The 18,424-nt window shown below is 38.2% G+C and overlaps 1 protein-coding gene across 1 annotated transcript in view; it reads left to right on the top strand.

The window, feature by feature from the left end:
* LOC144662374 (uncharacterized) overlaps positions 1 to 18,424 on the top strand; it is a 29,707-nt gene that overhangs the window by 4,379 nt on the left and 6,904 nt on the right. The window contains exon 2 of the mRNA XM_078523168.1: positions 17,409 to 17,555. Within this exon, the coding sequence (XP_078379294.1) occupies positions 17,414 to 17,555 (142 nt within the window). The 5' untranslated portion in view covers positions 17,409 to 17,413. The remainder of the gene's footprint in view (positions 1 to 17,408; positions 17,556 to 18,424) is intronic.

The following is an 18,424-nucleotide window of genomic DNA, read 5'->3' as shown; positions in this document are numbered from 1 at the left end:
AACAATTCGCATTCAAAAAAGCTCCTCCCTTCGACTTCATAAAGGTATAAACTGCAAATTAAAAGGCGACGACCAATTGAATTATTATAACAACTGTTCTTTTGAAGAACGCGCTCTTTTGTAGATCAGTTTATGTGTAATCTAAATCGTCTACTTATATTTAATCCTTATGATTTTCTAACCTTGCGCCACTATCCTATAGCAGATTGGAAAAATTCTTAACTGATCACAAACTAGACAGCGACGCACAATCATTTAAAGCAACCGCGCATTTAAAACTGCTTTGGTTTTAAAAAACAAGTCCGATAATATGTTCAGTAGTCCAATCCAGCGACGTGCGTTCCGTTCGAACGTCTTACCAAGTGTCACCGAGGTTTCCTTCGAACTCAGCGGCGTGGCCGATGCACGATTCTGTGGTCATTACGGCTGTATTTTCAAAATAAATAACGGGATGGACTTACCTTTGAGAAAATCAGAGCCACTAGACAAGCTGAATCAAACTGATCAATTCACTGGCTTGGAAGTAAGAACGGCTATATGCAATTAGTCAGATATGATTTCCAGAAAGCTCTTTTCAAATTATGATTGCCAAATAACAATGGCGTACTAATCTTGGAAGACAAATAATTCGCATATGAAATAGCTCTACCCTTCGACTTCTTTGTTAAAGCTAGAACAATAGCTGTATTACCCTGGTCCTTGCTCGCTGATCATAAGTATACCATAAGTATATGTACTGTTTTTCTTTTCAAAATAATCTAAATCATCTACTAATATTTAATCCTTACGATTTTCTAACTTTGCGCAACTATCCTAAAGCAGAGTGGAAAAATTCTTAACTGATCAGCGAGCAATCATAAAGCAAGCGCACATTAACTGCTTTGCTTTTTAAAAACAAGTCAACTAATTATTTTGTCGAACGATTCTTTTCTTTTAAAAATAACGTGACAGACTGTGTAGGAACGTTTATCAAAAAAGGTCCAGGAGGCGAAAGCAGGTCGTGAACGAAGTGTATAGGGAAATCTTTGTTTACAATATTTGCCTCATTAGCATAAGCCCTTCAGTTTCTGATTGAACTACAGAAAGTACCATTTCTGAATATTGAAGGACCATGACGCGATTAACTTCCGCAATAAAGTTGAGCCTGATGATGTATTAAAAACTTTTTCCTTTTCGTGGGTTTAAAAACTCAAAATTTTACAAAGAATGTATGAGCTTATTAGCGCTTTGACCTCCAAAAATTTTGCAGTTTAAATTTTGAAAGCTAATATCTCCTTCAATATTACACGTGAAGAGCTGAAAATGTCGCCGATTATTAAGTTTTACAAGCTCTTTAATCTTCTGGAGTTATTTTGGATATAGCAAGATGCCTTCTCCACGCAAAGTTGTATGCTGATAAGGCAAAATTTAAACAATGTCATCAACAAAGATCGCCCAATTGAATTGTTCAATAAAAGTTCCAGTGTTTAAACTATTTTCCATCTCTGTCCTATACGTATGGGATATTGTTATAATTTCATTGCAAAAAGTAAAATTATCCTACCAAAAGTTAGGCGATGACGAATTTACTGTGACTAGTACGTACTTTTATTTTCAAGAACGCGTTTCTTTGAAGAACAGTTGAGATGTGAAATGTTCTGATGTAAATCTCTCTTTCATGATTATTAAACTTTACGATTCTCTTTTCTTGCCTAGGTAGTTAATTACTGAGTTTAAAGAATAGCGTTGAAATGCTTAATTAAGTTACCACAAAGTTGGAACTGAGCGCAATTATTCAAATTAAATCAAACGACCGTGAGGTTGCTTTGGCTTGAATAATCCGTTGATATATTCTCGTCCAAACCAGCAGTGTGTTTCGTTTGATCGTCTAACTAAAAGCGTTACCGAAGTTTCAACCGAACCAGCTTGGCCGATGCATAATTCCGTTGTCTATATGCAGCTGCACTTTCAAGTCAACTATAATAGGATGTACCTACCTTTATGGAACTCAGAGCCACTAGACAAGCTAAAGCAAACTGATCAACTCTTTGGCTTGAAAGTGAGTGCGAGTATGGGCAGATATGCTTTTACCAAATAACAATGGTCATACTAATCTTGGAAGACAAATAATTCACATTGAAAAAAGCTCCTCTCTTCGACTTCACAAAGGTATAAACAGCAAATTCAAAGGAAAAGATCAATTGAATTATCATAAGAACAGTTCTTTTGGAGAATGCGCTTTTTTGTTTATGTGTAAATAATATAAATAGTCTACTCATATTTAATCATTATGATTTTCTAATCTTGCGCAACTATCTTATAACAGAATGGGAATATTTTCAACTGATGACAAACAAGACAGCGGCGCGCAATCATTTAAAGCAAGCGCGCATTAACTGCTTTGGTTTTATAAAGAAATCCGATAATATGTTCAGTAGTCCAATCCAGCGACATGCGTTCCATTCGAGCGTCTTACCAAGTGTCACGGAGGTTTTAATAATTCCTCCGAACTCAGAAGCGTGGGCGATGCACGATTCTGTGGTCTATGCGGAAGACTTTTTAAATTAACTTATAGGATGGACTTACCTTTAAGGAAACCAGAGGAGCCACTAGACAAGCTGAATCAAACTGATCAACTAACTGGCTTTGAAGTAAGAGCGGCTATATGCAATTAGGCAGATATTATTTCCAGAAAGCTCTTTTTAAATTATGATTGCCAAATAACAAAGGTTGTACTAATCTTGGAAGACAAAAAATTCGCATTGGAAAAAGCTCCTCTCTTCCACTTCACAAAGGTATAAACAGCAAATTCAAAGGAAAAGATCAATTGAATTGTCATAAGAACAGTTCTTTTGGAGAACGCGCTTTTTTGTTTATATGTAAATAATTTAAATTGTCTACTCATATTTAATCATTATGATTTTCTTACCTTGCGCAACTATCTTATAGCAGATTGGGAAAATTTTTTAACTGACCACATACTAGACAGCGGCGCGCAATCATTAAAAGCAAGCGCGCATTAACTGCTTTGGTTTTAAAAAACAAGTCCGATAATATGTTCCGTAGTCCAATCCAGCGATAAGCGTTCCGTTCGAGCGTCTTTTTACCGAGAGTCACCGAGGTTTTAATATTTCCTCCGAACTCAGAAGCGTGGTCGGTGCACGATTCTGTGGTCTATGCGGATGAATTTTTAAGTTAACTTATAGGATGGACTTACCTTTAAGGAAACTAAAGGAGCCACTAGACAAGCTGAATCAAACTGATCAATTCAACTCACTGGCTTTGAAGTAAGAGCGGCTATATGCAATTAGGCAGATATTATTTCCAGAAAGCTCTTTTTAAATTATGATTGCCAAATAACAAAGGTTGTACTAATCTTGGAAGACAAATAATTCGCATTGAAAAAAGCTCCTCCCTTCGACTTCATACAGGTATAAACAGAAAATTCAAAGGCGACGACCAAATGAATTATCATAACAACTGTTCTTTTGAATAACGCGTTTTTTGTAGATCAGTTTATATGTAAAATAATCTAAATCGTCTTTTCACAATTAATCCTTATGACTTTCTAACCTTGCGCAACTATCCCCTAACAGAGTGGGAAAATTCTTAACTGATCACAAACTAGACAGCGACGCACAATCATTTAAAGCAACCGCGCATTTAAAACTGCTTTGGTTTAAAAAAACAAGTCAGATAATATGTTCAGTAGTCCAATCCAGCGACGTGCGTTCCGTTCGAGCGTCTTACCAAGTGTCACCGAGGTTTCCTTCGAACTCAGCGGCGTGGCCGGTGCACGATTCTGTGGTCATTACGGCGGTATTTTCAAAATAACTAATTGGATGGACTTACCTTTAAGGAAACCAGAGCCACTAGCCAAGCTGCCCATCAAACTGATCAATTCACTGGCTTGTAAGTAAGAGCGGCTATGTGCAATAAGGCAGATATGATTTCCAGAAAGCTCTTTTTAAAGTATGATTGCCAAATAACAATGGTCACACTAATCTTGAAAGACAAATAATTCGCATTCAAAAAAGCTCCTCCCTTCGACTTCATACAGACTTAAACTGCAAATTAAAAGGCGACGACCAATTGAATTATCATAACAACTGTTCTTTTGAAGAACGCGCTCTTTTGTAGATCAGTATATATGTAATCTAAATCGTCTACTTATATTTAATCCTTATGATTTTCTAACCTTGCGCCACTATCATAAAGCAGATTGGAAAAATTCTTAACTGATCACAAACGAGACAGCGACGCACAATCATTTAAAGCAACCGCGCATTTTAAACTGCTTTCATTTTAAAAAACAAGTCCGATAGTATGTCAATCCAGCGACGTGCGTTCCGTTCAAGCGTCTTATCAAGTGTCACCGAGGTTTCCTTCGAACTCAGCGGCGTGGCCGATGCACGATTCTGTGGTCATTTCGGCTGTATTTTCAAAATAAATAACGGGATGGACTTACCTTTGAGAAAATCAGAGCCACTAGACAAGCTGAATCAAACTGATTAACTCACTGGCTTGGAAGTAAGAGCGACTATATGCAATTACTTGATTTCCGTAAAGCTCTTTTCAAATTATGATTGCCAAATAACAAAGGTCGTAGTAATCTTGGCAGGTAAATAATTCGCATTAGAAAAAGCTCCTCCCCTCGACGTCTTTGTTAAAGCTAGAACAATAGCTGTATTACCCTGGTACTGTAGGTTTTCGTTCTTTTACTAATTATTCACCAAGTATATGTCTGTGATGTTTGACTGCATAATAATACGTCTAGACAGATTAAATTGTGATATAAGTACATGTACTGTTTTTTTGAAGAACGCGCTTTTTGTAGATCAGTTTATATGTAAATAATCTAAATGTCTTCTCATATTTAATCCTTACGATTTTCTTACTTTGCGCAACTATCCTACAGCACAAACAAGACAGTGACGCTCAATTATAAAGCAAGCGCGCATTAACTGCTTTGGTTTGAAAAACAAGTCAACTAATTTTTATGTCTAACGTTTCTTTTCTTTTAAAAGTAATGTAACAAACTGTGTAGGAACGTTTAGTATCAAAATAGGTACAGGAGGCGAAAGGAGGTCGTAAACGACGTGTATTGAGTTGTACAATTATAAAAGTTCCAGTGTTTTGATTATTTTCCATCTCTGTCCCATACGTATACAGTCGAAGCTCTCTTAACGCACACTCTCGTAAGCGGACAGCTCTACTTACGGCCGCCTTGTTTGAAACCCGTTTTAACTCCATACAAAGTCTGTATTTTTACATTCTTGTAAGCGGACATTCCCGTAAGCGGCCGCGGACACTTTCAGAGATTACGACTCGGACTTTTTCTTTGTTTTTAAGCTCCCGTAAGCGGACACCCCAAACAAAATCCTATTAAAAACCTCTGCATTTTGTTTTTATCAATCAACTTCACATTGCCGTTCGTCACAATGATTTTACAGTAATTACAGTACCATATTTCAGTGTTTGTTTTGTCCTCATCCACGTCCGTCCGGTTATTGTTAGCTGGGTAGGCTCCCGTAAGCGGCCATCTATCCCCTACACCTCTAGTGGCCGCTTCGAGAACCATTCTCGTAAGCGGCCAACTCCAGTTACGGACACTTTTTTCGCGTCCCGAGGGTGTCCGCTAACGAGGGCTTCGACTGTAGCACACTTTTCCTGATTTCATTGAAAATAATTCATCCTGCCAAGATTTAAATCTCTTTTCGCCTTTTTCGTCAATTGTTGGATTCCTTTCATAATATTTTAAATACAGATGTAAACAGCAAATTCTAAGGCGATGACGAATTTACTGTGACTGAACAGTACTTTTATTTTTAAAAATGCGTTTCTTTGCAGATCAGTTGATATGTGAAATGTTCTTAATGTATATCTCTCTTTCATAATTAATCTTTACGATTCTCTTTTCTTGCACAGGTAGCCTAAAGCATAGTGTTGAAATGCTCAAGTTACCACAAAGTTGGAACCGAGCGCAATTATTCAAATCAAACGCCCGTGAAGTTGATTTGGCTTGAACAATCAGATTATATATTCTCGTCCAAACCAGCAATGTGTTTCGTTTTGATCGTCTAACTAAAAGCGTTACCGAAGTTTCCTCCAAACTAGCTTGGCCGATACATAAGTCTGTTGTCTATATGCAGCTGCACTTTCAAGTCAACTATAATAGGATGTACCTACCTTTATGGAACTCAGAGCCACTAGACAAGCTAAAGCAAACTGATCAACTCTTTGGCTTGAAAGTGAGAGCGAGTATGGGCAGATATGCTTTTCAGAAAGTCCTTATTGAATTATGATTACCAAATAACAATGGTCATACTAATCTTGGAAGACAAATAATTCACATTGGAAAAAGCTCCTCCCATCGACTTCACAAAGGTATAAACAGCAAATTCAAAGGAAAAGATCAATTGAATTATCATAAAAACAGTTCTTTTGGAGAACGAGCTTTTTTGTTTATATGTAAATAATTTAAATCGTGTACACTCATATTTAATCATTATGATTTTCTTACCTTGCGCAACTATCTTATAGCAGATTGGGAAAATTCTTAACTGATCACATACTAGACAGCGGCGTGCAATCATTAAAAGCAAGCGCGCATTAACTGCTTTGGTTTTAAAAAACAAATCCGATAATATGTTCCGTAGTCCAATCCAGCGACGTGCGTTCCGTTCGAGCGTCTTACCAAGTGTCACCGACGTTTCCTCCGAACTCAGCGGCGTGACCGGTGCACGATTCTGTGGTCATTACGGCTGTATTTTTAAAATAACTAATGGTATGGACTTAGCTTTGAGAAAATCAGAGCCACTACGAGAGCTTCGACTGTAGCACACTTTTCCTGATTTCATTGAAAATAATTCATCCTGCCAAGATTTAAATCTCTTTTCGCCTTTTTGGATTGTTGGATACCTTTCATAATATTTTAAATACAGATATAAACAGCAAATTCTAAGGCGATGACAAATTTGCTGTGACTGAACAGGACTTTTATTTTTAAAAATGCGTTTCTTTGCAGATCGGTTGATATGTGAAATGTTCTTGATGTATATCTCTCTTTCATAATTAATCTTTACGATTCTCTTTTCTTGCATAGGTAGCCTAAAGCATAGTGTTGAAATGCTCAAGTTACCACAAAGTTGGAACCGAGCGCAATTATTCAAATCAAACGCCCGTGAAGTTGATTTGGCTTGAACAATCAGATTATATATTCTCGTCTAAACCAGCAATGTGTTTCGTTTGATCGTCTAACTAAAAGCGTTACCAAAGTTTCCTCCAAACTAGCTTGGCCGATGCATAATTCTGTTGTCTATATGCAGCTGCATTTTCAAGTCAACTATAATAGGATGTACCTACCTTTATGGAACTCAGAGCCACTAGGCAAGCTTAAGCAAACTGATGAACTCACTGGCTTGAAGGTTAGAGTGATTATATGCAATTAGGCACATATGCTATTCAGAAAGACCTTATTGAATTAAAAACAGTTCTTTTGGAGAACGCGCTTTTTTGTAGATCAGTTTATATATGTAAAATAATCTAGATTGTCTTCTCATAATTAATCCTTATGATTTTCTAACCTTGCGCAACTATCCCATAACAGATTGGGAAAATTCTTAACTGATCACCAACTAGACAGCGGCGCAAAAATTAAATGCAAGCGCGCATTAATTACTTTGGTTTTTAAAAACAAGTCTGATAATATGTTCAGTAGTCCAATCCAGCGACATGCGTTCCGTTCGAGCGTCTTACCAAGTGTCACGGAGGTTCTAATATTTCCTCCGAACTCAGAAGCGTGGTCGGTGCACGATTCTGTGGTCTATGCGGAAGACTTTTTAAATTAACTTATAGGATGGACTTACCTTTAAGGAAACCAGAGGAGCCACTAGACAAGCTGAATCAAACTGATCAACTCACTGACTTTGAAGTAAGAGCGGCTATATGCAATTTGGCAGATATTATTTTCAGAAAGCTCTTTTTAAATTATGATTGCCAAATAACAAAGGTTGTACTAATCTTTGAAGACAAGAAATTTGCATTGGAAAAAACTCCTCTCTTCCACTTCACAAAGGTATAAACAGCAAATTAAATATCATAAGAACTGTTCTATTGGAGAACGCACTTTTTTGTAAATCAGTTTATATGTAAATAATCTACATCCTTCAAAATTGTCAAATAAAACGTTTGCCTAGTATCTTAACTTTACAATTCATAAGTTGTCCAGATCTAGAATTCAATTTTTGTAAGAGATATTTGCCGTCAGATTCCCAAACAAACACTGTAATTCCTACCCACTTTGCCTACCCGTCAAGATGGCGTCGAAAACCGTAATAACGTCTATTTGAATTTTAGTCACGTTTCCGAGATACAATTCAAGTCTCAGAAAATTCTCTTAACGCTCCCTTATATTAAACTAAACGCGGAATAAGCAAAGCGGGGGATTACGTTCCTTCATGCTTTATTGTAAAGTGGTGATATTTCCAATCCTGTGCACCGTGCACTTTCTCCGCTTTTTCATGTTTACTTCTGGCAAGCCAATCAGGATACGCCAATTTGGTCAGGTGCGTGTGTTTTGAAACCCCGATGAAACACTGGACCGAGGTATTTTTACGATAGTTTGATTAAATATCCAATCCTTGAGTTTGATAAAATGTCAAACCCTACTGATGAAGGGTTAACCTAATTTAAATATTTCCCAAGGTAAGTAGAATCACTCTAAAATTTACGTTTACAGCGCAATTAAAAAATGTTCCTGAATATATCTCGTAGCGGCCACCATTCTTATTCGCAACCAAGTTTTGGACAGATTTTGTGAGCCAATACTTAAAAGAAAGACCATCCAGGTCATCCAACTTCTCTTTAAGACTTTGCCCGTGCTGGATATCATAATTCTTGAACACGCTTTAATTCCCGGGTCAAGAAAAGGGAAGTTTTGCTCGCGCGCTGCTTCCAAGTTCTCAAATCCTCAACGGGTCACCTTTCTTTGCACTGTGTACTTTTACGCATAGACTGTATAAGCAAAGAATCTTCTTGGATACTTTTGGGCGACCGAAACTAGCAAGATTGATCCTTAGCTAACTCGTCCATGTTTCGAAACTATTCGGAAAACTATAGCAGGACGCCACTGCATGCAAATTGTGGCGACTTTAAAATAAAAAAAAAAAAACAGGCTAAGTTGTGAAAAACACGGATCATACATTATCATCACAATTTATATAGCTTTTCGCTAATGAATCAAAAGATAGAAAAATAAAATGTTGACGTGAATAACATCCTTTGTTTGCAATAAGGGCTTGATTTTAAATTAAGCGCTATAATTAAACGAAATATCTTTTGTTTGAAATTAGGCGACTTAATTGAAAAGCCATTTCCAAAACTCGTGCTTTGTGTTACACCGGGGTTTCCAAACACTCGAAAACAAGTTTTCATCAGTTTTTGTCGTGTTGGGAAACCCCGGTGAAACACTCGCACTCGCTGTTGAAATATTACTTATAACTAGTGGTAACCACAGGTTAGAAAGTGCGGGCCTTGACGCACTTAGAACTGAAAGGTACTGATACAAGAGTGCGTAATGTTAGGGCCTGTTTACATGATTCCGGAATGACTTTCATTCCGGAACGAGTTCATTCCATCCCCATACATTTATCTGTATCTGTTTACATGACACCGAGACGAAAGTCAAGTCATTCCGGAATGAGTTCATTCCGGTTTTCATTCCGGAATGAAAGTTTCGTTCTGGAATGACATTTCATTCTGGTATCATGTAAACGCAGAACGAATTTCGTTCCGAGATGAAATCGCAACTCATGAGACCGCATACGGAAGCCACAGTTTGAATTCAGAGTGAAAAAACGTAATAGCATTTACTTTTTAGCCCAAACAAGCAGCTCTATGGTCAAATTGCTCATTGAAATTGCAGATACGGCCAAAAAATAGGCACAAAAAACATGTTTGCGCGAAACATGCGCCATCTTGTTTTTATCTCGCGCGAAACATGCGCCACCTTGTTTTGATCTCGCGTGAAAACCGCGCACGTGAAAATGCCTTTGGTTGAACGGGTCGACTCTGTCATGTAAATGCAGAACGAACTTCGTTCCGGGATGAGTTTCGTTCCGGAATGAAAGTCATTCCGGAATCATGTAAACAGGCCCTTAGATAGCAGTGTCGATAAATAAATGATAAAATGGACAAAAGACAATGGTATTCCGAGTAACGCGTCACGCAAGGAATGCATGTTTTATCATTTCCTATTGCAGCGAACCAATCTATGTTTTTGATTACACAGTTTTGTGAAGTGTAATCGAGCACCCGGTGTGAACTGAAATGTGTTTTTTCTCAGTCGGTAAACTCGCTATGTTGTGCTTGCCTTTTGTTAACGTGGCGCGATTAATGAAAAATCACTGGACACCGGCCGCAGAGTCGTCTGGGCCGCGAACAAGTCAGAGTTGTTTTTTGATTGACAGTTGATTGTGAAGTGTAGTCGAGCACGTGGTGTGAATTGAGATGTGATTTTCCTCGGTTGATAAACTCGCTATGTTGTCAGTGGGAGAAGAGATTTTTCTCTTCCGGTGTTACGACAAACTATCGTGATTGACACATTTTTTGCGTTCCGATCGTTCTTAGTGGAAGAACAAAATTTTCAACTTCCGGTTTGCAGATAGCCTTTATAAACGTGGTGCGCACGCGTAATACGCAATCCGCTGGTCACTGTCAAGATTAGGGTTGCGGGCCTCTCTTGGGCCCGCAATTATTCCACGCGCCAAAATACTCCTATGCTGAACGTATGGCAATAACAATTCAATTGTGACTGAGTTTTAATGTATTTTCTCGGCGCCAAAGGTATGCATATGGCAGGCAAGTTATTACTGGACTGAAAGCATATGGTAGCAAATACGTAATTTTAAAACAAGCTAAGCGTAAAGTATTTTGGAGCTATAAAATCGTCGATGAACATCATATTCTGGGCCGTACCTAGGATTTTTTGTCTGCGGGGGCAACCTCCGCTAAACTCCGGTGCGGGGGCAAACTCCAATATAGCTACAAGAAATAGCTTAGTAAAATCAAACTCTATGTTAGAAATTTAGTTTTCCTGGCGAGGGCAACTGCCCCCCCCCCCCCCCCCCCCCGGCTAGGTACAGCCCTGCTATAAGTTTATTCTGCTAACTTTCCGTTATCTTATCGAGTTCCTTACAGACATTTTCAACATGCATTGCAGTTGAAATGTGCTGCGATGATTTTCCCGCGCATTCATCATTTGTGCGTGCCTGGACGTTTCTTTTTTTTTAGCCTTTTCTTGTATGAGATGTATCAGTTAAGCAATTTTGTATTTAACTTTTTTCTTTCGCGAAGTCCCTCGAAAATAACGTTTTCGGGCGTTTAAAATTGATTTAAAGCTGTGCTCGAGGTTATTCGTGCCAAAATGTTAACTTTCCACACTTTTGTCTCCGATGCAGATATCATGCAGAAATTAAGGATTCTGAGACATGACAATAAAGAAAAAAGAAAAGGAAAAGATAAACATGTACATAGACCTGTAACATACTGTACAGTAAAAAACTACGTAGAAGAACCTAAAATTCAAGAACCTGTTAGGCTAAAATTTTTATTTTAAACCCCCTTTTCATAAGAACCTATTAGGCCTAAAAATTTTAATAGGTTCTTATTTTACAAAAATGAAGGCACAGATGAAAATACAGAAATGAATTTTTAGCCTCGAAATGCATGCTAGTATTTTCGGAAGATAAATTTACTGCATGGTTATCATCTAAACTATATTCCATATCACATAATCATTATGTCCTGTTGTAGTTATCTGTGCTGATCGCTAGTGTCCCTATCAAATTAAGAACCTATTTCAGAACCTAAGTAGCCTAAAATCCCACTAAATACCATTTCTATAAGAAGCTATTTGGGCTAAGTTGGAAAAATCTAGGTTCTTATACGTGGGTTTTTACTGTAATGACTCTTCACTATGTACTCATCAGCTTGAACTATTCCTACCTGCAGAAGCTCAGATGTCTTGACGCGTATGCAGCAATCAGTCGAATGATTGATTATGAAAAGTTAACTTTCCTTATTTACCACTGAAATGAATTAATCAGTAATTCACCTACTTACTAAATGGCAATTTGATTGGTTGGACCCAATGATTGCCATTGTCTCGATCGATATATCAATTCTAATTTTCCTTCATTCAAAAAATCCCTTGTCATTAAAATGCGGGAGAATTATTTTAGACGGGTTTTTTTTATTTCGCGCCCATTAACGCATGACAAATAGTTAGCTAGGTGTGCTCATTACTTTCATTGGAAATTAAGAGCTCGTCATTTTGACTCTTTGTTTATAAACAAAGGCTGTATTACTCTTTGTTAAACAATAAAAACGCAAGGAAATGAAATATTAAGGGAAAATTTTTATAATCCTTGAACACGCTTCCCAGTTCAAGGAAAGGGAATTTTTGCTCGCGCGCTTCTTTCTAAGTTCTCAAAGCCTCAACGGAACGCTTGTCTTTGTACTGTGTACTTTTACGCTTGGACTGCGTAAGCAAAGAATCTTCTTGCATACTTTTGGGCGACCAAAACCAGAAATATTGATCCCCAGCTAAACCGTCCATGTTGTTTAACAAGCAGTACGCCACTGCGTGCAAATTTTGGCGACTTGAAAAAAAAAAAAAAAAGTTGTGAAAAACATGGATCATACATTACCATCACAATCTATTAAGAGCTATGAAAAATTAAGAGCTATAAAAAAAAAACAAGCTTAAGTAGTTGTATATTAACCTCACAATCTATCATGAGCTATGTGTTAATTACTAAACAAGAGATACAAATAATGTTTGCAATATGGCGATGATTGCAGACTATGCGCTAATTAAACAAAAGGAGAAAAGGAGGCAAAAAGGCAGCGATGTAGAAGCCATTTCAAAAACTCGTGCTCTTTGTTTCACCCGGATTTCCAAACACTGAAAAACAATACTTTTTCTCGTGTTTGGAAACCCCGGTGAAACACTCGCGCTCGTTGTTAACATATTACTCACGTACTGAACAAATAAAGAAGCCTCGACTGTGCCCTGTTCTGTTGTAAAGCACACAGGAAACGGCGATAGCACGAAGGGGGAAACACGAGCCGTTAAATTGTAACGCCCGGGAGACACATTTGACTGCCGTAAAGCTATGTTTTTGTCATTTAGATCCATAGATATAACTTCTTTGCAAACACTTAGTTTCATAGCAAGTGTTTGACAAAGCTTAAGAAAATAAACTTAACTCAGCCCTGACACAGTGAAAAGAGTCATATTTTTCCGTATGTTTTCATGTTTCGTAACAAGCAGGACGCCACTGCATGCAAATAGTGGCGACTTGAAAAAAAAAACAGCTTAAGTTGTGAAAATAAGCTATGTGCAATTAAACTAAAGATTGCAAAAATAAATTGTTGACGTAATATAATATCCTATGTTTGCAATAAGGCGTTGCGCTAATTAAACAAAAGGAGGAAAAAAGGCGCCAATTGAGAAGCCATTTCTCCAAACACTGAAAAACAATAATAAGTTTTCTCGTGTTTGGAAATCCCGGTGAAACAACCGAACTCCTTGTTGAAATATTGCTTATAATTAATCCACGCACCAAAATACTTCTATGTTGACAGTGTTAAATGTACGGCAATAAAATTTAATTGTGACTGAGTTTTAAAGTCAGTTTCTCGGCGCCAAAGGTATGGCCAGGCAACCTATTTCTGGTATAAAAGCATATGGAAGCAAAATTCGTATTTCTGCACAGCCCCATACATTTTTTATGGATATAGTTCTTTGTTTATTGAAAACAACAGCCAAAGCAATAGAGAGCCTTTGGGACAAAAGCTTTTTGTTCAAGTCATTTCTACGGTTCCACTAACTTTGCATTTTTATTAGTAACACAGAATAATACAGCCTTTGTTTATAAACAAAAAGTCAAAATGAAGAGCTCTTAATTTCTATGAAAGTAATGAGCACACCTAGCTAATTACTTGTCATGCGTTAATGGGCGCGATATAGAAAAGACCCCGTCTAAAATAATTCATTTTAATGACAAGGGGTATTTTTAATGAAGAAAAATTAGAATTGATATATCGATCGAGACAATGGCAATCATTGGGTCCAACCAATCAAATTGCCCTTTAGTAAGTAGGTGAATTACTGATTAATTCATTTTAGTGGTAAATAAAGAAAGTTAACTTTTCATAATCAATCATTCCACTGATCGCCGCATACGCGTCAAGACATCGGAGCTTCTGCAGGTAGGAATAGTTCAAGCTAATGAGTACATAGTGAAGAGTCATTACAGTAAAACCCACGTATAAGAACCTAGATTTTTCCAACTTAGCCTAAATAGCTTCTTATATAAAGAAATGGTATTCAGTGGGATTTTAGGCTACTTTAGTTATTAAATAGGTTCTGAATTTGATAGGGACACTAGCGATCAGCACAGATAACTACTACAGGGCATAATCATGTATGTGATATGGAATACAGTTTAGATGATAACCATGCAGTAAATTTATCTTCCGAAAGTACTAGTATGCATGTCGAGGCTAAAAATTATTTTCTGTATTTCCATCTGTGCCTTCATCTTTGTAAAATAAGAACCTATTGAAAATTTTAGGGTAAATAGGTTCTTATGAAAAGGGGGTTTTAAATGATAATTTTAGCCTAGCAGGTTCTTGAATTTTAGGTTCTTATACGTAGTTTTTTACTGTATGTCACAGGTCTATGTACATTTTTATCTATTACTTTTGTTTTTCTTTATTGTGTTTTCTCAGAATCCTTAATTTCTACATGATATCATTCATTTATTTAAAGATAACAAAATGTGCATCAGAGACACAATAAACTTATAGTGATTTTATCGACGATTAAGCTCCAAAATACTTTATGCTTAGCTTGTTTATTAAGCTTTCCCTACCATATGCTTTCAGTCCAGTTAAAGGTTGCCTGGCCATACTTTGGCGCCGAGAAAATACATAAAAACTCAGTCACCATTGAATTGTTATTGCCGTACATGCATTCAGCATAGAAGTATTTTGGGGCGTGGAATAATTATAAGTAATATTTCAACAACGAGTGCAAGTGTTTCACCAGGGTTTCCAGACACGAGAAAACTGATGAAAACTTTATTGTTTTCGAGTGTTTGGAAACCCCGGTGTAACACGAAGCACGAGTTTTTGAAATGGCTTCTCAATCGGCGCCTTATTGCAAACTTTTACAAAAGATGTTATTCACGAAAAATTAATTTTTGCCTTCTTTTGTTTAATTAGCGCATAATTTGCAATCAAGGCCTTATTGCAAACAGAGGATATTCTTCACGTCAATATTTTATTTTTTGCTCTCTTTTGTTTAATTAGCGCATAACTATGTAGATTGTGATGATAATGTATGATCCGTGTTTTCTGAGACATGAATTGTATCTCGGCAACGTGACTGAAATGCAAGTTAGTGAAAACTCCACACCTAAATTAGGATTAAGTACCTCTTTTGTTTTAAATCAATTTTGCTTGACATAATTCAGCATAATTTATTAGTTAACTTTCATAATTTATTCATGGTCAGCCCAGAGCTGGTTGCAGGGGTTTTCTCTTTCATTCTGTTCGTTTTCTTTTCTCGCTCGCCTCTACCTCAGCGACGGCGTTTTCGCTTGAGTTGAAAAAAGAATAAAAGACCAGGTTATACGGCTACCACTTAAGTTAATCAATAAACTGGTGCAAAAACATTTTACCTTCAAGATGAGTCAATACGCGCGCAAAAACAGCCGGCAAAGCCTAAAAATATTCATTAAAATTTAAACAGAAAAGAACAGAAGAGTGGAACCGATGACGTAAGATTTGAAACTTTTATGTCTGAGTAGTGAGTGCAATTAAGTTCAATAATAACTGGTACGTGGACATTTTTCCTCCAAGATTCAATCCGCAATAAATGGGCCCACCCAATCAAATTTCCCTTTAGTATAAAGTAGGCGGATTACTGATGAAGTCATTTTAGTTGAAAAAAAAGAAAATTAAGTTTTCATTATCTATCATTCGACTGATTGCAAAAACGCGTCAGGACATCTGAGCTTCTGCAGGTAGGTTCACTTTGCTGATGAGTAGATTGTGAACTGTTATAACGTAACCATGTGACTGTTCCCATCATGATAAAGCCGGTAAGACTGGAAATATTTTGAAAGTGACAGTATTTAAAGGGACACTGTCACGACCTTCACCCCCAAAACTCACGAGCCTGAAGACTTACAAATAGTGCTCCACTTTTGTTGGCAATTACTATGAACCTATAAACAAGTGATATTATTGTGATGCCATCAAGAACTTAAGATCTCAACTTGAAAAAGTTAGGCTTACTTTTTAAGAGGCTCCGACGGAGAATAGGAGAATCGTGGACAGGCTGGGAAGTCGACTGCGACGGAGTCGACGGGGAACGGCACGCACTAGCTCCTCACACGCCCCCTCGTCGCCCTCCCGACGCCCGCAGGCACCTGGAGCAGGCGCACGAGGCGCACGCGGAGCGGGCCCCGCGCGCGGGGGAGCAGCCCCGGCGCGCCCGAACCCCCCCGCCACTCCGCGCGCCCGCCGCGGACGGAGGGCGGAGAGGGCCTCAGAGGAGGGCAGCGCACGCAGAGTCGCTGCGAGGCAGAGAAAGCGAGTGCGATTCCAGAGCGAGCAATCTCGGGGGTCACACGCAGCGTCGGACGTGGTGTGAGACAGATTTATTGAAAGGGCATCGCTTTGCACAGGTAGTACTTCGGATTCGTGCTGGCCTCTTCCGTCCGTGCGGAGCAATTTAAGGCGAGATCTATAGCTAGAAAGTGCCGGCTGAGGAGAAGCTATATCTACGTATTTCGATTCAAAGCATTGAAATGCTCATAGGAATGAGAACTTTGCCATTTTTACGCATATTTTTTGCATGGCTAAACCGTTATTTTCGTTTTTTCTTATTTCTCGCATTTCCCGATGAGATATTTTTCGATTTCCCAGTGTTCTTCGGGAAGTTGATCATTTTCCCAGCCTGTCCAACGATTCTCCATATTCTCTCGGAGCCTCTTAAGTTCTGCCCTTGTGACCTGGAAAAGAGTAAAAACTAATAACGGTTCTCCTCTTCCTTCAACACAATTAACTTTATCTCTTCATCTTGATGTTCTACGCGCAGTTCGTGTACGAGCGAGAGTACTTTTCCATTTTTAGTACTTTTTACGGAAAATAAAAAAATTCCCGTGACAGTGTAAGCTTGCGCTTGCGGCAAGCACAAGCACAAGGATCAAAATTTTTCCTTTTTTGCGTGATCGCGCTTGTGCTTGCGTCGCTAGTGAAAACCAGGTTTTAACGTCATCATTAATATTAGCAACGGCTATATTTTACTCTAGAACTCATTTACTGAAATCGTTTTTTTTTTTTTATTTCAGTCAACATGACTTGTATTGACAAGATTATTTTAGCGTTTGTCATTGTCCAAGTGGCAGTGGTTCTCGCCAAACCGTACGAGCCTGAAAATGACGATGGGCTGAATCAGTTCAGTGACGATATGGACAACTTTGTTTACAAACGAGAAGGTGGGACTCATCTTAAATTGCTAACTTTGCTATTTATCCGATTAGTGGAAACCAAGGGGAGAAAGATACTTCCTTTGTTACACGACTTAAAAAATGCGGGATAGCGGTGCCGCGCAACCGAGTGTGCGCAGTAGCTATCAAATGGTTGCTAAGGGCATAGTGAATAGCTTGACAAAGTTCATTGTTTAGTTCGCATGTTTTGGTCTTGACCGTGCACAAAACACAATTGCTATTCGCATTTCACGCATGCAGTCATTAATCTTTCTGAGAAAAACAGAACTTTGGGTGACGTCTTTTTTAGCAACGGCTTGATTGACATAGACTTGCAACGTTTCTCGGCAGCGCTATGTCGTCAAAGAAAAGTGCCGACTTTCTCCACCCCCACCACCCCGGTAGAAACTCATCCGTGTTCTATAAGAAATCCGCAAATATGATTGATTCTCCCATTGTTTTCTATTTGACAATTAGACGGCGAGCTCGACGAGGAGCTTTGCCCCTCGCCAACTATCAAAGTCGATAGAAACCGAGACCGATATATAAAAACAGAATATCGCTAGAATTGATTTATTGAAGGTTTTGATTGATAAAATTCAGCAAAAAAAAAAAAAATGAGCGCGCGCTCCGAGAGGCATTTATCGATCATTAGCATAACCACACTGACCGTCTATTGGTAATCGCGCAATCTGATTGGCTACACAGGTGCCGTCTATTGATCGGTAGACGGCTCTCGAAGCGCGCGCTTGGTTTTCGCTTAATTTTATCAATCAAAACCTTCAATAAATCAATTTTAGCGATCTTTTGAGTTTAAAAGATCGGTCAGTGGGTTAGGCTAACACAATTAGATGGCTCGCTCTCGGTTTCTACCGGCT

The sequence above is a fragment of the Oculina patagonica genome, chromosome 8 (genome assembly GCF_052425735.1).
Source record: "Oculina patagonica isolate OP01 chromosome 8, crgOcupat, whole genome shotgun sequence".
NCBI lineage: Eukaryota > Metazoa > Cnidaria > Anthozoa > Scleractinia > Oculinidae > Oculina > Oculina patagonica.
The sequence above is the reverse complement of the archived record's forward strand: the minus strand, read 5'-3'. Positions and strand labels throughout refer to the sequence as shown.